This window comes from Anthonomus grandis, chromosome 1 (assembly GCF_022605725.1).
Source record: "Anthonomus grandis grandis chromosome 1, icAntGran1.3, whole genome shotgun sequence".
Taxonomy (NCBI): Eukaryota; Metazoa; Arthropoda; class Insecta; order Coleoptera; family Curculionidae; genus Anthonomus; species Anthonomus grandis.
Window position 1 is genome coordinate 13,595,494 of NC_065546.1, and position 25,858 is coordinate 13,621,351.

The 25,858-nt window shown below is 34.3% G+C and overlaps 1 protein-coding gene across 5 annotated transcripts in view; it reads left to right on the forward strand.

Annotated features, from left to right (window-relative positions):
* LOC126734535 (uncharacterized) overlaps positions 1-25,133 on the forward strand; it is a 39,696-nt gene extending 14,563 nt beyond the window's left edge. For 2 of the 5 annotated variants that reach the window (XM_050438213.1, XM_050438221.1), the window contains exons 6-14: positions 4,657-5,258; positions 5,374-5,667; positions 13,304-13,566; positions 13,618-13,753; positions 13,811-14,048; positions 14,635-15,153; positions 21,982-22,089; positions 22,154-24,916; positions 24,972-25,133. In XM_050438213.1, coding sequence (XP_050294170.1) covers positions 4,657-5,258; positions 5,374-5,667; positions 13,304-13,566; positions 13,618-13,753; positions 13,811-14,048; positions 14,635-15,153; positions 21,982-22,089; positions 22,154-24,916; positions 24,972-25,051 — 5,003 coding nt within the window. In that variant the 3' untranslated portion in view covers positions 25,052-25,133. Of the gene's footprint in view, positions 1-4,656; positions 5,259-5,373; positions 5,668-13,303; positions 13,567-13,617; positions 13,754-13,810; positions 14,049-14,634; positions 15,154-21,981; positions 22,095-22,153; positions 24,917-24,971 lie in introns of those variants that run through there. The other 3 variants (XM_050438226.1, XM_050438234.1, XM_050438242.1) reach the window with 3 other exon arrangements.
* Positions 25,134-25,858: the final 725 nt, after the last annotated feature.

The following is a 25,858-nucleotide window of genomic DNA, read 5'->3' on the forward strand; positions in this document are numbered from 1 at the left end:
TGTGCTATTTATCCCCAACTATACATTCTAAAGAGTAGTGGTGTCCCATTTGTTTTGTTCCAAATTGGCTCCTGATGTTGCCAACGCATCCAAAAGAGTTTTGTTGACCCGTTTACATTGGCTATTACCTCTGGGTAGTCCCACAGCATTAACAAATATTTTGATACCTTTGTTTTGGAGAAAATTATTAAAAGCTTTTGACGTAAATGCCGCACTAGCATCCGTTATGATTCTTTGAGGATTCCCGAAGATTGAAAATAAATCATTTAATTTTTCGATAACAAACTTTGCAGATGTATCCGGAAGAGCGTATAAATATACAAATTTTGAAAATCCATCCACTATTACCAACACATATTTGTTACCACTTTCGGACAATATAAATGGACCAAGATGATCTAAATGTAGCGTATGATGTGGTCTAGCATATTTGGGAATTGAGTGTAAATAGCCTGGCTTTTTACCACCATTTTCTTTGTGGTATAGACAAGGTAGACACGATTTAATATATTTTGTGACAAAATTTTTAATTTTTGGAAACCAATATTTTTGTTTAATACTATCTAGAGTTTTATCAACAGAAAAATATCATCGTGACCTATATCATCGTGATTTGCCTTGACTATTTGCCACTTACAAGCCTTAGGGACCAACCATCTACGTCCAAATGACGTAAGTTTGTATACCTTATTTCCTCTTAAATCAGAATTATTAAATATATCTTTATGGTTATCTAAATCACCACTTAATAATATATTTCTAATATTTACAATATATTCATCTTGGTTTTGCGCCTTGCGTAAAAAATCATTTTCTTCAATTAGGCATACTTGATCATTGTTATTCGAACTTTCAAAGTTGCGACTTAATGCGTCTACATGTTGCATTTGACACCCAGCCTTATGTTGAATAGTAAAAGAAAAGTCTTGCAAAAACAGAACCCATCGTGCTATTCGCGGTATTATAGTTTGTTTATTTAGGGCATTTTTGACAGTATTAGAATCTATTATAATCGTACTATCCTATCCTCATATCCTAATAAATAATACCGATAACGATCTACAGTTTTGATAATTGCTAACAGTTCCAATTCAAATGAATGATAATTTTTTTTCGCGTCATTGGTTTGCTTACTAAAGAAAGCTATTGGTTTTTCTTTATTTTCAATCTTCTGAGTTAAAATACCGGCGAAACCATCTCGATTAGCATCGGTATGCACCACAACAGGAATTTTGGGATTAAATATAGATAAAATAGGATTTTGACAAATTGTTTGCTTAAGTTGATCAATAATTTTCTTATGATCTTCAGTCCATTTCCAACGAATCTGTTTTTTTAGTAATTTCGTTAATGGGCCAGTAACTCTCGCAAAATTTTCTATGAATTTTCGAAAATACCCGACTAATCCCAAGATTGTCTGAGCTGATGTTGATTTTTCGGATAAGGAAAATTCTGAACTGCCTCTGTTTTTGATTTTGATGGTGTTATTTCATTGAGTGAAATATCATACCCCAAATAAGTCATCTTTTCTGTCAGAAAAGATGACTTGCTTAGCTTTAACGTTAAATCATGTTCACGCGTTATATCAAGTACTGCACGCAAAATTTCCAATCCTTCTTTTATTGTTTTCGAAGGAATTAAAATATCGTCTAAATACGGTATGACGTTATGCTTTCTAAGCGGACTAAATATTTCACTCAAATTTTTGAAAAACTGTAGGAGCATTACAGAGACCAAAGGGTATACGTACGTATTCGTAGTGTCCTTCAGGTGTAATAAATGCGGTATAAGGAATAGAATCGGGATCCATGGGTATCTGGTGGTATCCCGATGCTAAGTCGAGCGTTATAAAATATTTATATCCGCTCAAATTATCAATTATTTCTTCAATCAAAGGCATAGGATAATTATTTCTTTTTATGGTAATTTTGTTGATAGAACATCAACCACCAGCCGCTTGGCGCCGTCTCCTTTATTTACCAAAAGTGCGGGGCTTGCATAAGGTGAGTTGCTTTCTCGTATGATTTTTGCATTTACCAATTCCTGTAAAATATTTCATAATAATTGTTTATCGTTCTAATTAAAACGATAAGAGCGATGAGTTACAGGTTTATCTGTTGTAAGCTCAATTAAAAGTGATACTGAGTGCGCTTTACCAAGATTATTTAAATTAAATTACATACAGTCCTTATACTCTAATAAAATTTTATGGAGATTTTCCTCTTGTGTTACCGATAGTTATATTTTATTATTAGTCTTTAGCCATTCATTATACATAGGTTTAAGTTTATCATCAATGCGATAGTACATAATATTTATAATTTCTGTAAAATTTCTTCCGATGAGGACGTCATCTTCCAGATTTGAATCGCTCATTACATACAAAATAATTTTTAGTTTGACTTCATCTATTTGTATTTCTGCTTCCACGTATGTCGCTTCAACTGTCCCAAAACCTAAAAATCCAGATAAGTTGACGTCCTCCATGAGAGGTTTTACTTCTAATTTAAAATTCTTTACCACCTCTAACTTAATTAGAGAACAAGCACTGCTGCCAAAGTCTATAAATGCTTGAATTTTATTTCCACTTACATATATATTTTTTAAAAACTTTGATAAGTTACTTTTATTGTCAATAACTTTTACATTTTCAGTATTAGAACCTTTACTTCTATCTGTTTTATTATTTTTTTCAAAACCTAGAGGTTTTTGTCTCTTTATATTGTATTGCTTATTACGGCAAACATTTTCGATGTGACTTTTCTTTTTACAAAAATTGCATATTTTATTTTTATGTCTACAATCACTTCTATCATGCCCTGTTTTGCCACACGATACACATATTACAGGTATTTTAGGCTTTGAAGGCCCTGTATAATAAGGTTTATTATTAACATAATTCTTAGAAGTACTAGGTTGACAAACCTCCGACACCAAAAGGTTAGGCGTACCAACAAAAATCTTATTTTTTAAATAAGCCCCTAAGGAGTTAGGATCTTTAATATTTGAAGCTTCAACTGCTGACGTAATGTTGTTATCGTTAATAGCTCCAATAACTTAAGATACCTTATCCGACTCAGAGAAATTAAGTTTTAATTTATTAATTTTTGCCATATGAGAAAAGTAAAATTCATATAAAGAACAATCCTCAGATGGTTTATAATTAGCTAAATCCATCAGTAATTTATAAGCATTTCTTGAACTCTGAAATGTCACATTTAAAATATTACGCCAATCTGCCCAAGTGTAACTAGACTACCCTAATTCATACTGTACAAAACTATCATAGCAAGTTTTGGCAGTTCCTACAAGCTTATTTAATGCTTGACACACAATAAAATTATTTGACCACTTATACATATTTGCATTGTACTCTATTATATTAATCCACTCCGAAACTTCCATAATATTCGGGTCAAATACTGGAATAACACCCGTAATATTACTTGTGGATGTGGATTGCAGATCACTGAGTTCTGGTACATAACAAAGGTTTTTATGACTTACAGTTTTTTCGGTAGCGCTTTTTGATGATCGCTTACGTTTATGATTAACACAATTGTCTTCATCACTACTACCACTGGAATCTTTGGATCGAGATTTATCCTTTTTAGAAATTGGAGGCGTGTAAGAACGCTTCTTACTCTTTTTATACACTTTGGGCATTTTGCACACACACACACACACACAAAATCCGACAGTTCAACCATTTCTGATGTAGTCAGGGTGAAACCGAATATTAATAATACTCATAATTTTCACAAAACACTTATTTATTATTACAAATTGCGGACTGCGACTACATAAGCGAAAAGCATAAGTGCGTTATCAAAGTATAAACACGAATGAATTCAAATAATAATTTCCGTGCCTGCAAAGGCGATTTCTACCTGACTCGCTATAAACAAAAATGGGTATCAAATATCTTATGAATAGTCTCTTTTTTATTAGTTGCTGGAAATATTTATGGTGGCGGACCACATTAAAGCCAATCTTTTCACAAGTAAATATCGATACTTTTACAACATCACATCATGGGGAAGCATTTTCATAAACGTATAGATAAACGTAATAGGAGATCATAGAAATAAACCTAAATAAAAACTTATTAAGAAATTTATAATAATTGTAAAATATTTAATTTCCATACAAATGTTTTTTATTAGATAGATAATTTTACTTTAATAAAGTACGTTAAAAAAACTCATAAAGATTTCCTAAACGGTAATAATATTTATAATTTAGATTTTAGAGCATATTCTATTATTAATAAATATTTGTCATGTAAATATTTTTTAACGACGTCACTGGTAAAGATTTCTTGTTTGGGTGGAATCAACAGTGCGATCGAGCGGCGTTGCGATATTGTTGCCTTTTTCTCAAATATACGTAGTCTACATTCATTTTACTTGGAATATGATCTTCTTCATGGAGTTTCTTATTATATGTTATTAAAGAAAATACTTTATATTTTATTAAAGAGAAACAGAATAATTTTTATGATATAATAAAGTGCATTGGAATCATTGCATCAGAAATGTTGCAAGTAAACAAACTGCCCATAGTCTCACGACAATGCTAATTCTAGTCTCTCAATGTTCTAAGGTGATTACTATGTTGTTAAAAAGTAATACTTAATAATTTATGCTTATTTAGAACCACAATGTAATTCTCCTCTGCAAACCTCAAGAAGTTTTGCAAAATGTGATAAAGACTATATTCGTATTCCAAAGAAGCCTAAGAAGTGTATAGACATTTGTGATCCAGTTAAAAAGGCAATGGGCTATAAAAAAAAGAAAGGCATCCCCTATGAACCGGAAAAATGCCCAGATGAAGAAGAAAAAAACCGGCCAAAAAAGATTTTCCTACCATCGAAAGTAAGACTACCGGTTCCTCCTTGCACTCCACGTCCTCCATACGAAGACTGCAAGGTGCCAGTGCCATGTCCAGACCGAGCCGATATGTGTCTGGAAATATTACCAAAAAAACTTCCAAAGCTGCCACCAAATGATTGTCCCTGCATTGACCAACCCATGCCTGATAAAAATCCAAGGCTTGAAAGACTTTGCTTTAAATTTGAGGATCCGCCAAGAGGGATATGTCATCCTCCTCCCTGTCAAACTCCTAGAGCTGATGATTCTAATCCTTACAAATTCAAACCTTTGAAACCTTACGTGCCTCAAGATTGTGCTTGTATTGAACCTCCTCCCTTGGTTGGAGTCAAGATGAAGAGACTCCCAAAGTGTTTTCCAGATGAGGTAATAAAAATATTCTATTAAAATATGGGTGAAAACCCGTTATTCTTGAAGAGTATAAAGTTTACTAGGGTAAAAGCCATATGAGTCATAAGTCAGACGTTAGGTACAATTGTAGGTTTGCAGACCTGTAAGAGTATGCCCTCCAGAAAAACAGTGTCCTCCGCGAGCTGATGAATGCTACAAAATTGTACCAAAAAAACTTCCCATGATTGAATGTATATGCCCCTGTATCGAACCGCCGAGGCCTACCATAGCTCCCCCAATTAAAAGGCTTAATTTGAAGGTACCAGAGCCTAAAAGGGTTTGTCCTGAGCCTCATGTCTGCGAATGCGTAGATCGGGCAGATGCTTGCATTCCACCAAAAAAGAAAAAGTTACCTAAGTTTGTACCGGGCGACTGCCCATGTGAAGTAAGTATATATCTGTTATTAGAACTAAAAGAACAAAAAAGAACAAAAGCATATATGTGAATAGGTATAAAGAAAATTAGTAATAAGAGACTGTCTATAAGACGTATAAAATTAAATTAAAGAAAAATGTTGACTTAACAATTATATAAAAAAATAACAAGCGACAATGAAAATTTAACTTTTACAGTGAGAAAGTAATTATCCATCTTACAATAATTATAGTTTTATTTGATTTGTACCTAGTACGTACATATATTCTCATTTATGAATTAGTAAAAAATATCATAATTTTTAAACTGCTAACTATAATGTTGGTAAAAAATTATTATATTTAATAAAAAAAATAATACTACTCTAAAAGTAACTTATTACAATAAGTGTTCAAAGTGTCTACCTTCACATTATAAGCTTAGTCAAGCACTTTTAATAATGTGGTTGAAAGCATTCCCAGTAAAAGCATGGTTAATATATAAGTTGATATCGATATTATTTATTAATATACGAAGCAGTTTAGTCGTGGTATATGATTTCTCTACAAACACTAAATTTCTTCATAATATATCTCCACAAATAATAGTCCAAAAGATTTAAATCCAGTGAGCGACAGGATCAGGAAACTAACAATACATACAGTTATTCTTGTAAGAACTAAAGGTGAATTACATATATCAGCCCACCGTCAAGCCCACCCCTGCAGCACCTACCAAGCAGTCGTGTGGTCCTGGGTTCGAGTACCAGACTTGGTATATTCATTTGTGAGTATCGAATTTAGTTTTAAAACAAATTATACAAAGATTTGATTGGATGAATAGTGAAACTAGTCTGAAAGAAGAAAAATAATGAAGGATTGTTGCATGGTAATTTTTAAGATGCCAAGAATGAGAATTTCTTAAATTATTGGCACCGTTTCGGGTGAATATGGCCATATCGGTGAACAAATTGTTAATAATCAATTTACGACATGCAATGAACCAACTGCATACGAGAGCCCAGGATAGTGAGCTGCAGAGCTTTGACTGGTTGCAGATGAAATCGATAAAAGTTTTGCATTGTTCTCCACATATTTACTCGAGAAAAACCAGTGTAAAAAATCACTGATTTGTGGTGGCAGTTTAAGACTTTCCAATATTACGTATTGAGAATCTGCTCATGGACGTATAAGAGAAGCGATGAACCTGTTGCTCTTAGTTGATTAAAAACTAAGTGATAATACACGTTTTTCGAAAAAGAATACCTGCTTTGATTTGAATACCGGCGGCAGTATTCAGCCACTACAGTTGTGCCTTTGGCGATGTGGGATACTCTGTGTATATACATATTTATTTATACTTTAGGTTTTAACAGCAGTTTTCAATGAACACATTAACATTGTTATATACAAGATGACAATTTAAAAAGTTGAAATGTTCATGTATTAGGATCGAAAAACTGATAAAAAAAACGCTAAAAACAGTTTCAAAAAAAGAAGGGGAAACAAAGAAGCATGCTCTTGGACAGACTCTTGAACTTTATTATTATTACTATGATTTTCAGCCAAAATCGCTCGCGCTTCTTCAGAGGGGAACATTCACTCCACTTCCTGTAGTTCTCTGTATATTTGTTGATTTAAACCTAGTTCTTTAATGCTTCTTTCCAGGTTCTTTTGTATGACTCCCATAGTCGACATTATAATTGGCATCGTTCTAACAATATTCATTTGCCATTGCCTCTGTAGCCGTACTTCTAGGTCGCGGTACTTTTTTCTGCGTGCTCTTGAACTAAATTATGAGCATTGGGAATAGCCACTTCGATAAGAGATGTTATCTTATGTTGCTTATCTACTAAAACTAAGTCAATTCTGTTACTATTCACAATTTGGTCAGTTAAATTAGTGCAATCCCAATAAAGCTTAAAGTTTGCATTTTCCAGAATCCTTTTAATAAGGACGCTTTTTATTCTACAGCAGTTCAGTTTACTTTTTTAGTAGAGCGAGTTCTTGATGTATAATTTTTGCTATCGCATCGTAACTTTATACTCCGTGGGCACAAATATTTGGCAATCTACTGTTACGTGCTGGATTGTCTCAGATGCTTGGCATCTATATCTACATTCATCATCTTCAATAGCTGGATCTTTTGCTATGAGCTTTAGATAATTACGCGTTTTTAATTTAATCTTCGATAGCTAAGAGTGAACTCTCTGTTTCGGAAAACAGTTGTCCCGAGATCAGTCAATAGTTTGAGGCACATTTATCAACATGTCCTTGCATGAGCTCGTTAACATGTCTTTTATGCAGAGGTTTCTATTTCTAGTTCTGTATTTTGTCATTTATTGATGGTTTTCTTTATTGGACATTTTCTTCATTTTTCAGTTTAACTGGGGAAAACTTGTCTATTTGGCAAATAGCTGCATGAAGAAATCAATCCACAGACTTTCTAAACAAATAATTTTCTAAATGATTAATTTGTTTATCCGATTGCTTTTCTAGATCGATAAATCCTCTTCTTTCCTTGCATCGTGGTAGTGTGGCTCTCTCAACTGCACTTCTGGGATAATAGTATTTGTACTTAGTAAGGAGGGTTCTTCTTTTCCTTTCTAAGTTCGCAGTATCCGTTCTACTCCATCAATTTACACCAACTGAGTAGCCCAGCACTAAACAGCCGTATATTTTAATTACCTTAGAAAGATTTTTGCTAATAAGTCCAGTACCGTCTCATTTTCTTGAAATTCTGTTATAAGTACCCCTTTTTTATAGTGCGACGGTCGATTCTTTGTGCTTATTTAACTCCTAAGTACTTATAAGTCTTTCCTACTTGCATTGACTAGATGCAGTTTCGATTCTCCATCTAAAAGTTACCTTGATTAACCTTACCTTTTTGGATATTAAAAGTCCGACACTTATCTATCCCCAAATTCATGCTGATGTCTGTCGAAAATTCATTAACGATTTTAAGCATTTGGTCCAGTTGATGTTTTCTATTTGCAGGCATTGATATTTTTCGATAGAATATCCATAGTAACTCGAGTTTAATTTTCGTGATAGAGGGTTTATTGCCAGATAAAACCAAGGAGGACTTAGCACGTCCTCTTGAAATACTCTTTTTTGAATCAAAGGCTTTTTTATAGTCTATATAAGCCATAAAAAGATTTCTTTTATTGGTATAGGCTTGACTGCCTGTAGCAGAGTCAATTATCAGTTGCTCTTTGCATCTTATAGCATTCTTTGTATACCTGTTTTGCTCATCTACAATAATTTGGTTATATTTGCAATGCTCGTAGACACGAAGTAAGAATCTTATAGATCATTGTTAAAGTAGTTGAGTGGTATTTTGCGGGATTCTATTTAATTAGATCATCTTTGGGTAAAAGATAAGTTGATCCCTGTGTAAAAAAGAAGGGCATAAATTGAGGATTAATCAATATGTCATTAAAAAACGTCAATTGGTCGTTTGTATACCATAACTTCTTTATCCAGAAATTGTGCATTCTATTAGTTCCCATTGCTTTCTAATTGTTTGCATTTTTTATAATATTTTTGAAGTCGATCTTTGTTTGTTTCAGGGACACTAGCGACACTTTCTCTTTTTTCATTAATCCACTTGGCGCAAAAATTGCATTGTACCGGTATTTCAAGCTGGTCTTTCCAGAACTGCTGAATAACTTCTTTAATAGGACATGTATTGTTTTCTGTAGTTGTCGGGTGTCTAGAACTAGGATTACGATAAAATGTTTTTTCTTGTTTGATAAAAAGTGCATTATCTTGTTTTCTTTTATTGTTTTGCTTATATCGCTTTAAAAGAGCAGTATATACATTAAGTTTTTGTTTGAGTGTATTTAAGCAGTACACAGTTGTGTTTTCTGCTTTATATTGGGCCTATATTCTGTTTTCAAGCCAAAGATGCATAGTAGATTATTATGTATAGTTCATCTGTGCTTATTGTATCTGCAGCAAACTCTGGTGAAATGATTGTGTTAAATAAACCTATCCAAATCTTTTTGTTGAGCTTAGCGTTGATAGTGTGAGCCTATTAAGTGGGTCAGAGCCGTCATATTCTATCATGGATTTTCTAAATTCTCTTACCAGATTATTTTCGAGAACTTGTTCGTTTGGTCGGGATTTTTGAGTAGTTTGTTCTGTTAGACCCATTTTTTTAGAGGAAGTGTTCAGTTTGTTCTTTTACGATCCTGATGATTTCTAATTAGCATTTAGATTTTATTTTGCATTCTGTTGCCTCGTGTTTCTGAGATAAGTCCGTTTCGGATAATTACACTGTATTGGTCAGCTACCCTTACGGTAAGATTTAGGAATTCCCCCTACAGAACTCTTCATAAACTTTTGTCTCCAATTAGTAGTATACGTCACCCTGAAATAAATGCACAGAATCATTTCATCTATGACAGCTGTCCATTTCATGCGCTGTATAGACAATCCCATCTGAGTGAGAGCTAGTTGAAATTCCTGCTCAGCACGTTCGATAGGTGGAGTCGGTGTTTGTGTTTGACCCATTTGCATTTGTTGTGGTTGTAGTTGTTGGGCTGTAGTTTAGTTTGTTGAGCGACAGGTGTCCGCATCGTCAACCTTCTTCCGAGGCGTCTTTTACTCCTTGTCTCCCTTTTAATGGGTGCGTGTCACCATTTAACCCTGGTGGGCAAGGTTACTATTATTATTATTATTATTATTATTATTATTATTATTATTATTATTATTATTATTATTATTATTATTATTATTATTATTATTATTATTATTATTATTATTATTAATATTAATATTATTATTATTATTATTATTATAAATTTTTGCCTTGCGGCAATCACACTCCCGTTTTACGGGGAACATTCACTTATCCCAGATATCTAAGATATCAAAAGGATTAAGCTCTGAGGGGACCCTTTCCAGGTTGTCGGGCCCTGGATGGTGTTCAGTCTTCTGTACCCATGAACTTTCTGACGACCCGTGCTGTCCCCAGTAGCACCGCTTTTTGTATGTTTTTGTAGTGGTGCTCACTTAGTCCCAGTTGTTTGAGGTTCTCTACAAGGGTTTTTGGTATAAGTCCAGACGAGATTATTATCGGAATTGTTTGAACATGCTCCATCTCTCATTGCCGTCTGATTTGCCCTTCAAGATCTCGATATTTGATGATCTTTTCGTTGTATTTTCCTTGGAGGTTATTGTTATTAGGCAAACGTTTGACATCCTCCCGTTATGTGTTGGATGGATTCTGTCACTTGGCATCCATATTGACATTTGTCACTCTGTACTGAAAGATCCAAAATAATGCACTTCAAGTAGTTTCTAGTTGGAATAACTTGGTCTTGTATGGCCAAGAGGAAACCTTCCGTTTCGGGAAACAGTTGTCCCGAAGTCAACCAGTAGTTCGATGCGTTGGTGTCGACATGTCCCTGGCCGACCTCGTTGACATGTCTCCCGTGCAGTGGTTTTTGTGCCCATGATCGACGTTTTTCTTCATCAGTGACGTGGTGACTTTCGATTTCACGATTCTTTAGTTTCAGAGGTCTTCGACCTTGCATATAGCACGGGGCAGAGCGGACGATCTAGCCTTTTCATGAAAGAAATTTCTCAGAACTGAAATTTGTCGGTCTAACTGTTTGCCAATGTCTGCCAATCCTCTACCTCCCTGATGTCTTGGTAGCGTAGTTCTTTCTGTGGCACTTCGAGGGTGGTGTTTTTGAGCCTTAATCAATAATGCTCGTGCCTTCCGTTGCAAGTTCTGGATGTCCGTCTTGCTTCATCCCACAATTCCAAAGGAATATGTTAGTGTTGTGCAGGCATACGTATTCAACGCCTTAAATAGGTTCTTACTGTTGAGGCTCGTTTTCACTATGTACTTTACTCTTGTTGTAAACTCAGCAGTGAGTTTATCTTTCATTGTTCGGTGGTCTATTCGCGCTGCCTGCACCATTCCCAGGTATTTGTATGTATCACCATCTTCCATGGCATCTATAGTTTGGCCATCCTGCATCTCGAAGGATTCCGGCTGCATCTTTCCTCGTACAATGTTGTTAATACGACACTTATCCAGCCCAAACCTCATTCCGATATCAGCAGAGAATTCCTCCACGATGTTTAGCATCTGATCCAGTTGATTACTAGTTGCACCCATTAGCTTTAGATCGTCCATATAGAGCAAATGATTGACTCTTGCGATTTCCCTACTATTCTTCTTAATAGCAAAGCCGTAAGAGGTAGAATTGAGCCGAGATGATAGAGGATTCATGGCTAGGTATTCATAGTTATATATTCTATATTCATACCTATAATAGTTATTATTATAATAATAATTGAATTGACCTTCTGTCTCAGGAAAGAGTTTGCCTCGAGATGCCTCCTTGTGGATATGAAGTGGGTTAAGGTCGTGATAGTGTCAATCATGTAACTCTTTTTGAGCCCATTCCTCCATTTTTTTAGTGTTCGATTTTAATTTAGACGTTAGTTCAGGCAAGGCGAGGTTAAGAGGCGTATAGTTCTTGTCTGCCTTCGCAACGGTATTATGGAGGCTTGAGGTTCGAGCTTTGGCGTAGAAAAATTCTCGAAAATTACTTACCTTTCGAGAATGTAGATTGCTAACATCAATTTGACCTCGTCTTCCTTCTCTTCTCCCCAAAGTCATTCGGAGGATTGATGATTTTGGGGGTGACAATTACTATGTTTGGTCATGAGGGTGCGTTTGAGCCTTTGAATTTCTTCCAGATCCTATTAAGTTCATTTAAGTATACCAAATGAATAAGTCAATACAGACATTGCATAGGTGTTAATTGCTTAAATTAGATTACCTGTATTTAATTCGGATTTAAGTAAGAACCTTATCCGTTGTCTATACTGGTCCTTAATCCTGGTTTTCGCTTTTTTATCTTCGAGCAGTCTGGCTTGTTGAAATCCCAAATATTTGTAAAGCTCGCCATTCTCCATAGCCTGAATTATGTCACCGTTTGGGAGCTTAACGTCTCCATCCACAATGACACCCTTCTCGATGTTTAAGGTTTTGCACTTACTAAGACCAAATTTCATATGGATGTCACTGGAGAATTTTTGCGTAATGTCCAGTAGCTGTTGCATTTGTTGTTGGTTTGCTGCGTAAAGCTTTATATTATCTATGTAGTGGAGATGCGAGACAACACAATTGGATTTTTCTGTTAACTGTGATTTTAAAACCATATTGAGTGTCATTTAAAATGGTAGATAGTGGGTTCATTGTGAGGTAAGACCACAATGGACTTAGAGAGTCGTCGCCCTGGTAGATTTCCCTGCGAATCGATATTTCATCCGTTGTTAAATACTAACCATTTCAGTTGGGGTGTAGGTTTGTTCGCCAGGTTTTTATTACGGTGGAAAGAAATTTAATTATGGTGGGATGAATTTTGTAGATCTATAAAACTTTAATAAGCCAAGAATGCGGCATGCTATCGAAGGCCTTCTTGTAATCTACGAAGGCAGTGTATATATTTCTTTGGTTGTTCCGAGCCTGCTTGAGAATTAGAGAATCTACAATATTATTATTATTAATATTACTATTATTATAATAATAATTATTATTATTAATATTATTATTATTAATTATTTTATTATTATTATTATTATTGTTGAGGTTTTTGGTTTGTCTGTAACTTTATTTAAGAAAAAATGTACCATTTTTAGGATAAACCAATGGTAGACTGGAATTTAAAGCGGTTAATTTGTGAGGATGAAGAAATTGAGTGCCCTATAGAACTTCCCGACCCCTGCAAAGATTTTCCTAGGGCAGATTGGGGATGTTGGGAATACTCTGAGGACACCTGCGCTGTCATAGATGAAAAATGCGATCATAGGTTCGATCCTTGCGATCCACCACCCCCACCCAAGCCTTGTCGTAGGAAAGATATATGTGAAGATGAGTCCGCTGGACCTTTAAATTATACCAGGTAAACATACATGTCATTTAACAAACCTATTATAGCTCATTTAATTTTAAGAACCACGCCAAAAAGAAAATTTAGCACTGCCAGCATAAGTTCCTCTCTAAAGCTTTATGAAAATTTAAAAAATAATACCATAGATAGTCCAACATTTAAGTTATCAAGTACACGATCAGTTGCGTCCGTTAAACAGGTAAGCTCATTCTAATAGTAAAACCATCTTTTTCTTATTAGAATTTATATATTTTAGAAAGAAAAATCATTACAAAAACGAAAAAGTGCCACTAATTTGTTTGAGAATTCCTTAAAGAAATCAAAAAGCACTCCTGTCATTCATCTTATTAAAATGCTAAATGAAAAGCCCAGTGACTTTTCTAAAAATGATCTATTATTCAAGCCCAGGGATGACGAAAAAGTAAACTATCAAAAAATTTTAACAAATATTGCCAACTCTTCTACACATATAACAAAGAAAGTTGGAAAACCAGGTAAGTTAAATGAGATGACGTGTATTCAAAATTTAACGATAACTACCTTCGCAAAGAAGCTACCTCGGCGCTATTAGTCAGAAGTGTAACTCGCTCTGATTGGCTATTCTGCAGGGGACAGTATTCTATTTTTGTATAAAATATTAATGTTTCGCAAGCAATATTACTATCAACTGTCAAAAGGTGGCTTGAGCCAATCATAAGAAGGATCGTTTTTGATTAACAGCGCTGATGTGGTTACTTTGCAAACCCAGCTATCGTTCATGTTTACGTACATACGTTTAGCATACAGATCAGTCTCCATAGTCTCCTTGGTTTGATCAATATTACTAAATAAATACGAAATAAATTTCGGTGCACGTCATTAAGCAGAACACATACATGTATCGTTATCTGGATTTTATTTAAAATCAAATAAACAAATTAAACTTGGTTGGCAACAGAATCAAAGGTGGGAAATTTCTATTTATAATGTTTGTTGAGGGTACTAAAAAATTATATAGTTGTCAACTATATTACTTCATACGTGACATGTATCGAAGTTTTTGTGGTACGAGTTATATATTACTAACTTCGACTTTTATAGGCACAATACTTTCAAGCTTTAGAAAACCAAAACCAACCAATACCACCTTAACAGTGGCATCAAGGGCCATATCTACTACAGAACAGCTGAAGAACTCGGAGGAAAATATGAAGAAAAATCGAGAGACAAAGGTCAAAGAGAAGTGCAAAAAGATCAAACCGAGCCTTAAATCTCTTATGTGCAAAAAACCTTGTCCTAAGTTATCACAATGCGGCTTGAAATGTAATGTTAGTAAGGCACATAGACTGCCGGGATGCAAGTTTGAACGTATTCCCGTTTGTTGCGACAAAGAAGAGGCTCCCTATTCTGCCTATAGTGATAACTTTCCTGATACAATTCGGCCGTTTTTGACGAAGACTCCTCAGTGGAATTGCGAGAGGCAGCAGTATGGCTACTATCCTGTGGGTCGTAAGGAACAAGAGGGATTAGATATTAAGAAGAAAGGCAAGGGTGAAAATAAGAATTACAGTACAAGCGCTCCCGCTTCGAAGATATTGGTGCCTAATAAAGGAGATAATGGTACTGATTTTCTGATATACATGTATAAATTGCATTTAATTGTTACTTATGTTTAACAAAAAAATTTAACTTTGCACTTAAACTAGTATCTTTAGAATTCTTAATGAAGTAATTTTAATCTTTTAATTTAACTGATGAATCACTATAGAAGTAAGCGTTCAGTTTTCCATTTATAAAATTATAAAAGCTGATATATACAGGATGCTTCAAATTTAGTCTGCAATATTGCTTCCTTTTTGTTCTTAAAGATACGAAGATTGTCAAATTAGCAAAGTGGACTCTCTGCTGTTAATAGACCAAAGTATGACAACATTATAAATGACCTTAGCATTATTATAAACATTATACATTATAGGTTGCTAATTGAAATTTAAAGTATTATGAGATGATGCTTATCATTTGGCTACTGATCACTTTAGTACCATTTAAATAATTAAAATTGATAAATGCGAATTGTAAAAGAAACCGCAAAATAGATTATTAGGAGAAGGAACTTTAAAACTTGATTCTTTGTCCTAAGAAGTCAGAGTCAATGGGTGGAATGCATAAAAAGTAGTAGATGCTTCGCTAAAAAGTATTTACTTTGTAGCATTTGCTTTTACATAAAAGTATCTACTTCGCCTATGAAGTAAATACTACACTGTACGGCCCAACAACAAGTACAGATACTACTTAAGAGAAAAGTATCTACTAGTGTCGCAGTAAGCGCGTGTCAAAGTTCTCAAAGTTGACAAGACACTTGTCAAAACTCGTTTTTCTATCAGTGCGTCTATTAATATTAAGTGTGTTCGTGTAATTCGGTTCGGATTCAAACTTTTTAAAAGTTCAGTGATTATAATACTGGTTTAACTATGAGTGATTCCGATGCAACAAAAGAGCTAGGACAAGATAAAAACGAACAAGTATTATTTGTTACTCTACTTGAAAGTTATCAAATTTTATTTGATAAAAAGATGACACCAAAAATTAAAAATGAAAAAGAAGATGCACTAAAAAAATTAACAACTGATTCTAATAAAATAATGGCAAAAAACCTAGACACAAAACAAATTTTGAAAAAGTTAATAACATGAAAACAAAAGTTAAGAAAATAGTTGACTTGAAAAAAACTGGAAATAAAAGAATTGTACTGACGGAATGACAAAAAAATTTCTACGACTTATGGAATGTAAAAAACCCAGTTCCACACAGAGTACCAGGTGCATGTCAGGCCGGTGTAAGCAATGAGATTGATGTTTCCTTCCAAAACAGTAAAGATGACTTCCTCAGTTATAAATCTAACTCCAAACAAGTTAAAGTCATGACACCTAAAGGTTTTAAAGCAGCTGATAAGGACGAGACACTTATTCAACTACAAAAGACCTGTCTACGGAAACAAATTGAAGCAGCCGAAGCCCAAATTTCTGCTTCTCGAGCTCAACAGTTTTCAGCCGAAGCTCAGGAACGGGCCGCTATTGCATTGGTAAATTTTGCCAAAGCTGGTGGGCAGTTAGTTGACCATTTAGTTAGGCGGGACATGTTGGATTATTAACAGAAATATAAAATCTACGTATGAACTCATAATTTAAATATAATATGAGGTGTAGTATCCATTTATTTCTTTTATAGTTTGATATTTTGTCACAAACTTAAAATTGAAATAATTGGTTTATTTAGTTGTTACTTTTTTATACTTAGTTTATTATTGAACATTTCATAAGTTACCTATTTAGTATATAATTATTATAATAATAATAATAACTTAAATTATTAGGTATGTTAGTTATCATTACGAAATAAAAACTCAGCAACTTCATTTCTGCGCTGTGTACCTTAATTTAGAATTTGTGCTTGATTACCCTCTGACATTAGTTCATTGGGATGCTGAACTTCCATCTCAATTCGATCAAAATCATGGTATGGATCTTGTAGATATTTAGCTATATTGTGAATTACAAATGCACTCACAATGTGTTCCGGAATGTTTTCAGTTTTTACGCGAAAAGTATACTGGAGCATGGGAAAACGCCGATTTAACTGACCAAAGCAGCGCTCTATGACACATCGTTCCTTTGCATGGATTAAATTATAGTTTTCATGCATTGGTGTAGTTGGATTTTTATATGGTGTCAATAACCACGGGGCAACACCATATCCTTCATCACCTAATAAAGCTGCTTCGTGCACATTATTATACATAATTTCATGCACTATGGAGTTTCGCCAAATTCGACTATCGTGCACGGAGCCTGGCCAAGATGTATCCACACTTGTACACATTTCTCGGGCATTACAAGTAGCTTGAACATTTATTGAGCATACCCCTTTTCTGTTCACGTATTCATCGCCGTGAATAGGTGGTTTTATTATTTTTACATGGGTACAATCAATAACACCTATAACCCTGGGCATTCGCTCACCACGTGTTCCCTCATTAATAGCAACTCTAAGCAATTCGTTAGTGTTGGGGAACTTTATCCAATTGTTTCTTTTTGAATAAATTGCTTTAGATACTGTGGCTAAGGTTCTGGAAACAGTGCTTTGATTGACGTCTAAATCAACACCAACTCCTTGCTGAAATCCAGGATCTCCTGTAAGAAAAGTTATTTACATTTTTCAAATTACAAAGTTTTTTAATTTACTAGAGACACCTAAACTTCTCAAAAAAACCTCCATTTTTCAAGTCGGTGACAGGGCTCCACCCCTTTTTTCCACCGGTTCATTATCATCTTGGAGAAAATAATGTCCAAGCCAGTCTACATTTTCTCTTTTAAATCTAAAATACCAAAGCGTGATTAGATGATTGGGATAGAAAATCTATTAAATTTATGGTAATTACCTAAATAATTTTCGATATAAATCGTCATTATTGTATTCTCTTCTTTGTTTGTATACTTTTTGACGATGCACATCCATAAAAACTGCAATTACTTACTAAAACACTTTGATTGCTGGGGCCGAAGTTTGTCAAATAGCAACTTCATTTAAACTGTAGTAAACTATAACTAGTCGATACTTCCAAAGCATAGCACCTTCTTCTATGTATCGCGTACATAGTAGTATATGCTACAGAGAGTAGTAAATGCTTCATTAGTGTAGTATAAACTTTAGAAATGTAGTACGAACTTAAAGCATTAGCATATACTACTTTTTATGCATTCCACCCGTTATCTTTAAGATCATAAAACTTTTCTTTGGCAAATTTTCTTAATTAAATAATAACTGGCTTAAGCCGCTACACATTAAGGTTTATATTGAAAATTTCATAACAAGCTCTTAGTTTTTTCCTCGCTTATCTTATTTAATTTTTATCAGTTCAGATCTATTGTAAGCTGTGCTTCAAGTTATTTTAGAAAAGAAGCTAATAGGGAAGCACTATTGTTTTACTACAAACGCAACTCCCAAATCTTAGCCTGAAACTTAAGTTAGTTAATCTGTACTAAATAACTAAGCTTTCCAAAAAATTATTAAAAACTTGAAAAAATTTTAAAATGCAAAACAGTAAATAATTATTCAACTTTAGTGTTAATAATAATTCAGTTCTTACGAATGGGTTATGAAGTTAATTATAAGAGAAACCTGCCTTTGTAAAAACGAAATATCCTTTATTGATCTATTTTAATTTTCCTTTTATTTTATTAAATTATAATGAAAATTGTATTCTTAGCATCTTATAAGGCTGTTCGACAAAAGATATAAGCCAATATCTTGGTTGTTTGTTGAGCGGTATTTTTTATTTCTGCTAAAAGGCTGTATGGCCATAAGGCGCATATTTTGCCGAAAGTTTGGTATTATTTTTTAATTTGAGATAACACTACCTTCAAGTTTATTAATCTATAATAAATCCTTTTTACCTAGGATATTTAAGTTCTAATGTTGATGAATATTGATACAGAATGCGCCATTAAAGTAATAAATTTATATTTTTATTAGAATTTTTTGATTACATACTGACGACTCCACTAAATAAATAGCTGGTTATTATCAACTTCATAATGGATTAAAGTTTTCAGATAGCTTTCTTAGTTTTTATTTCTTTTAATGTTTATGAACGGGTTTAACTTTATTTTTGATCAAACCCCAGAACAAAATCCAGACGCTACGAATGGACTATTCCGACCATTCAATATTCAGTTAAATGACGGTCCGATGCATAATGCTGCATCTGTAAAACGATGGCTCCTGAAAATTTTCGAGATAAATGGATTGGTCGCAATAGCTTGGCTTCCTCGGTCTTTAGACCTATTCCAAACTTCTAGTTTTTTTTATGTGGAGTGCTGTCAAATATAAAGCTTAAAAAAGCCGCGGGCGTAAGGAATAGGAAAATCTGCGAAAATGGATTAGAAGTTATGGTGGTGTGGATGACGATGTTGACTTTTAGTTTGTTTTATCCAGGGGCGTCTTAAGTATACAGGGTGTTTCAGAACTATGGGATCAAACTTCTAGGGGTTGTTCAGTGCAACAGAAGAATCCATTTGAGTATAGGAACCTATATCCGGAAATGCCACTACAGCCCTAAGACGCGTTAAAATTTATAAAAAAACATTAACTACCTAAATAGGATCCGCTGCATTTATTTTTACATTTTGTACATGATACCTTATTAACAATTGTTTAAAATCAACGCTTATCAATGTCAATTCTTAATGTCATGTTTAAAAATTTTATAGCTTACAATTTTGAAATATTTATTGCTAATGGAAAACTTTCCAATCAAGAATTGGCGGATATGCATTTGGCATACGGAGCAATAAACTGCAATGCACGAGTAGTATTGCGGTTATATCATGAACGTTATCCCGAACGACAGCATCCTGGGTACAAAAAGTTTATTGCGGTTCATCGGCGGCTCGCTTAGACAGGCATGTTTAAGACCAAGATGCATGATACTGGTGTTGCTCGAACCGTAAGAACGGTCGAATTTGAAGACGTGCTTCAGTGAGTTGCCGATGAACCTTCAAATGGCACACGTGACGTCGCTAAGAATATGAATACGAGTAACGGTTCTGTCTGGCGGGTCCTACACGAGCAACAACTCCATCCTTACCACTTCTAAAAAGTTCAAGGTATGACTGCAGGCGATTATCATCCTAGAGTTAAATTTTGTAGATGGCTTCTGGATCACATCATTGCACAACCAAATTTTTTACGATATGTTTTGTGGACCGATAAAGCCTCTTTCACAAGAGACGGAATTTTTAATAGTAGGAATAGCCATGTTTAGGACGAAGAAAATCCTTATGCAATTTTTCCAAGAAAACATCAGAATCGTTGGTCTGTCAACGTATGGGCAGGCGTTGTTGATGATTATTTAATTGGGCCATACCTTCTACCGTAACGGTTAACAGGACCTATTTATCTGCGTTTCTTGGAGGAAGTTCTTTTAGAACTCCTTGAAAATGTTCCACTAAACGTTAGACAGCAAATGTTGCTTCAGCATGATGGAGCGCCGGCTCACTTTGCTGTACAAGTACACGAGTATTTGGCTCAGCGGTTTGGGCACCGTTGGATTGCCAGAAGTAGAGCAGTTTCTTGGCCTCCTAGGTCACCCGATTTAACGTCGCTCGATTTTTTCTTGTGGGGACATGTAAAGTCTTTAGTCTACTAAGCTCCAGTAGAATCAGAGCTAGACTTAATTGGACGAATAACAGCAGCATTTGATATCATTCAAAACGATGATCAAATTTTTAGTGTAGTCCGCCGAAATCATGTACGCCATTTTAATCGGTGTATTGAGGTTGGAGAAAGACATTTTGAACAATTGTTGTGATGGTATCATAAACAAAAGGTAAAAATAAATGCATTAGATCCTATTTAGGTAATTAATATTTTTTCTAAATTTAAACGCGTCTTAGAGCCGTTGTGGCATAGTGACACATTTCCGGACATGGGTTCCTATACTCAAATGGATTGTATTGTTGCACTGAACAACCCCTAGAAGTCTGATCCCATCGTTCTAAAATACTTAAAAAAATATTAATCAAAATAAAAATATCGTATTTTAGTGACATACCCTAAATCAAAATTACAACTTAGGCATCTTGAGTAAGGAGAATTCAATATAATTTAGCAGATTTGAAATAAATAGTGTCCTAAAGGTAGTTTAGTCTTAAATCGACAAATATCAAACACTCCACAAAAAGTGCGCATTATAGCCATACAGCCTCCTACCAAAAATGAAAAAGATCGCTCAACAATCAACCAAGATAGTGGCTTTTATTCACCTTTAGTGGGACACCCCATATAATATTATTTAAGATATTGCCTGTTCTGATTATTTTAAAGACTATCAATCTTTTTCAAATTAAATGATTATCTTACATAATTCCTCTCTGTCAACTATCTGATTTCGGCGACAAGAGTTTTTAAGATTCTTGAGTTTCTTAAATTTTATAAAAGCTAGTTATTGGTATTCAGTTAGATTTGTAGTCAGATATAGCTCTAAGTTTAGTAGAATCTGTACGCCAATATAACTTTATATAAATATATTTGCAAATAATTTTTTATACTAATTATAATGTAATATTCACGTGGTTAAATGAGCGGCTGAAATGTTTACTCAGCTGTTGTTTACTCTTCATATTTTTTTAACAGTGAGTCCTGCTTTTTCAATGATTTTTTAAATTTTTCGATTCTTTATTAATTTTTGCCTGTGGTTGGTTAAATTATATAACTTATATTAAAGACGTAGAACTGCCAGAACTTTAATTTTTGCAGACTGAAAAGTTTAATTTGAAGCCTTTGAAGATTGAGAGCTAATATACCATTAACTCCATTACGAATATTCTTTAAAACATTGTCTTACCTGATAAATTTACCTGAATAATATAACAAAAAAATTGTTTGTAGGTGTCGTGAAACAAAAAAATATGCTACTAAGGGATCCTTCCTCAGTCTCAAGTTTTACCACTAAGCCACCTTTACGATCTCTAACCTCTCAGGTTCCACTCAAAAAAGGTAAGGTAAGACCTAACTCTTTTTTTTACCTCCCAAGATTTAACAAAATTAAATTTCGTTTTAGAATTTTTAAAAAAACTCTCTGCGCCTCGCACATTCTGTAGTCAGAGCAGATCCATCGCCACCAAAGTTTTCGAAATTCATTTTCCCGAAACCAACAAAAGACCAAGGGCGAGTGCGGAGTGTGGAAAAGATTCATATGAAGTCAGTTCTGCTCCTGCCATTTCTTGCGAAACCATAAGTGACTGCGAAGCCGACCAACGGTGGTGCTGCAAAAGAGATTTTGTTACAACGAATGTGCCCCGAAAACCTCCTCCATTTCCTGCATTTAGTGATTGCCTGGATGAAGAAATGGAAGACATTTTAACGGAATGCCCTCTGGATAAAGAAAAATATCTTAAATTGCAGCCTAGGTATACTCACTTACCTAGACATCATTTACATATTAAACCGCCACCTCCAAAGCAAGGAAAAATAGATCTACTTAAAGAACAAGACTGCCTTAGGGAGAAGCTATGTCTTGAAAATCAAGGTGTAACTCAATCATGTACTGAATTTGGACAACCGGTGCAGTTATTAAGATCTAAGAATCTTGTGACCGATGAAAACTGGGATTGCAAGCGAGTTGAAGAACTTAAAAAGGTTGGGAGATGGCCTCCACTTAGTTCACTTAAAAATCGAAGATATTTCTCAACTGTTACACCAAACTTCAGAAGCTACAGCACTTTGGGGTTTAGTAACTTTACCGACGAAGAATCTAATCAAAGCAGTGCAACTAAAAGAAAGTATGTAAGAAATTTTCATATCCTTACTAAATCAAATAAAACCGTCTTTAAAGAATGCGCAGATAGTGTAAAGAAGGTTACACAAAAGTTGTTTCCTAACATTGATGAGAATACCAAATTGCTAAAGCTCACAAGTAATCAGTGGAGGATTCATAACTTAATAATGCATGAAAAACTTAATAAACAATGTAATATAGCTAGAAATGTAAAAAGATTTTATAGTTCATACAAAATAAAACGTCGTAATATATTTGGGAAAAAAATAAAATACGGAGCTAAAAGAGGCTTTACGACTGGAAGGCGATTTTATCAAGGTCGTGAAAAATGTAAAATCAAAACTAATAAAAGAACTTGCCCAAAGTTTACTCTAAATAACTGTCCTCCAAAAGCAAAACGAAAAGCCCAATGCCAAAAAGTTGTACCTACAAGTTGCACAAAGCCGTTTTCACCATATCCAGCATTTTCAGAATGCAAAGATCATGAACTCCTAACACCATTTTGTGAATGTGCATACGATGAAGACAAAATGGAAGATCTTCAGCCACAATTTAATCAATTTAAGAAGATTCCTTTAATTATGAAGGAATATCCCAGTCAGAAACATGTTAATAAAACTTTAGGGCGTGAATATTACAAGTGTAAGCACGGAATACAAACTACTGGCCAAACTATTGGTTGTGATTCATTAGGTGAGTGTTTGTATACGCGTGATGGTCAACCAGCCAGTTGTGATAAAATTGATGAAGCTTTTAGACAATGTCATCAGAGAGGCCAAAATTCATGTGAGAAAAATATCGTGGAAGTCTTAGTTCAAGATCATCAACTAGACCCAACATGCTGTAAAGAAAGTTGCAATAACTATTGTGATACAGAACGTGAAAAACTTAAGGAACTCTGTATGAAGGAATGTCTTAAGTCAATACCATGTACGCTACCAGAAGAAGAAAAATATTGCATCTGTAAGGAAAGATGTGATTGTGTAATACAACAAATGAAAGACGACATAGAAGCCAACGAACTTTGTCAAGATCATTGTCAGAAAAACGCGAAAGACTCTGAGGTAGTGGCTATGAGACGTCGTTCAAGGCCTACGAGTGAAGATTGCGAGCTCCAACAAAAAACCAAACTTAGAAGTGTTAGATGTATTAAAGTACCAGAGCGTCCTAAGTCAATGCCTTGTCAGGACGCTTGCGAGAATGTTTATGAGACATTCTGTGAAACAGTTTGTGAACCTAAACCAGTATGCAACCCAATTCCAAAGAAAGTAGTATGTTGTAAGGAAGTAACTGTAAAACCACCCTGTTGTCCTCCAAAAGCTTCCAAAAGCTTTACCCAACTAGAAACTCTTTGGCAAAAAGTGGTTAACTATTTTAAAGCCCGACCTAATTGTCCTGCACCGGGGGATTATAAAAAGAAAGCCCTAAAAGAAAAAGCGGAAAAAGCAGCAAAAAAAGCTGGCCTAATTGTGGTGGATCCCAAATGTTTACCAGATGATGTCGTTGAAAGCTTTAAAGCACCAAAAAAGGAATGTTGTAAGGTTTGTCCAAATCAAGACCCCTGCGAAATAAAGGCGGGTACCAGATCAAGTTCTCCAGAGCCTAATAGGCGTACATATAGTACAGCTTCGAGAAGTTTTTCCAGGAGTATTAGCTGTGAAAATCTAAATGAGATTAATAAAATGATTACAGAATCTCAGCTAAAAGAAAGGCAAATTTTATATCAAAACTATAGGAAAAAAAATATTGCAATTTTTCCAGATAGAAAAGATTCTAAGACTTCTGAAGCCATGAAAATGTCTCTTGATATGAGACTTGGAAAAAAATGGGTTAATTTAGCAGAGTTGTGTAGGCCAGAAGGCGCGAACTGTCCGAAGACTTATTTTGGTTATACTGATATTATTCCTAGTAGAGAAAACATTTTGGAAAGAGCTTGGAGAATTAGCATTGAGGCATATAGCAAACACAACTATCCTAGAACATATAATTTTTTCAATGAATTTTTTACGAGGGTGGAAAACTCTGTGAAAAGTATGGAAGATCTTGGTAAGCGCGCAAACGATAAAACTAATAATATTTTTAAAATACTTTTATTTTTCAGAGAAGTTAAAAACCGAAAGTGTACTTCGTGAGTTGGATCAGTTTTTGCAATGTGATGATTCTTATAAGAAGAAGAAGTGAGAAAAGTGTTTTTTGTATAAATATTTCTGTTACGCAGTTTGTCATAAATATGTAATTTGAAGTAAAGTTATTCGCTGGTAAATTTTTAGTTTAATTTCTATCGACTTTTATGACAAATTATGATAGGCATATTAAATTAAATTATCGGACAGTATGCAGCCAGTGGGGTTATTAAGCACATATTGTCGGACCGCGATTTCTACGCCTCGCAAAGGAATTAATGAAAAGTGACAAATTCTTAAGCAAAGTTGTCAAATCAACATATAGGGTCCTGCAACAGTGTGTCGGTCTTTCATAAAGCCTAAAAAAAGAATTAACATGATCTGTACTTCTAAAAATTTTCTTGCGACGTGATAATATAGTGTACTTCAAAAAAGTAGAGTAATATGACCGGCATTTTTTTTTTTAATTTTTTGGACCATCTTAGGGTAGTTTGTCATGCATGTGTTAAGCTACAATAATTTTTTTTACAAAATAATATTCCTACATTATTTAATGTTATCTTGACATCAAATTTTTTTATTTATTGTCATTATTAAATTAAATTCAAATTTTAGAAGAATAAACGATTACTTTGACTTAAATGATTTCTTTCTGTTATATACAGGTTTTTCGTAGTTATCATTCAAGCTTTACGAATTTCGAAGCCTTATTTCTCGCTTCTTTCAAATGTAACACTCTGTAGGTAGAGCTGGACAGAACAGATGACGCACCTTTTTTTGTTGCGTGATAAAGTTTATAGTTCTAACATTGGGAGACAGTAAATAAAAACCACATTTAAATGTTTAAGTTTATATGTGAAAAATT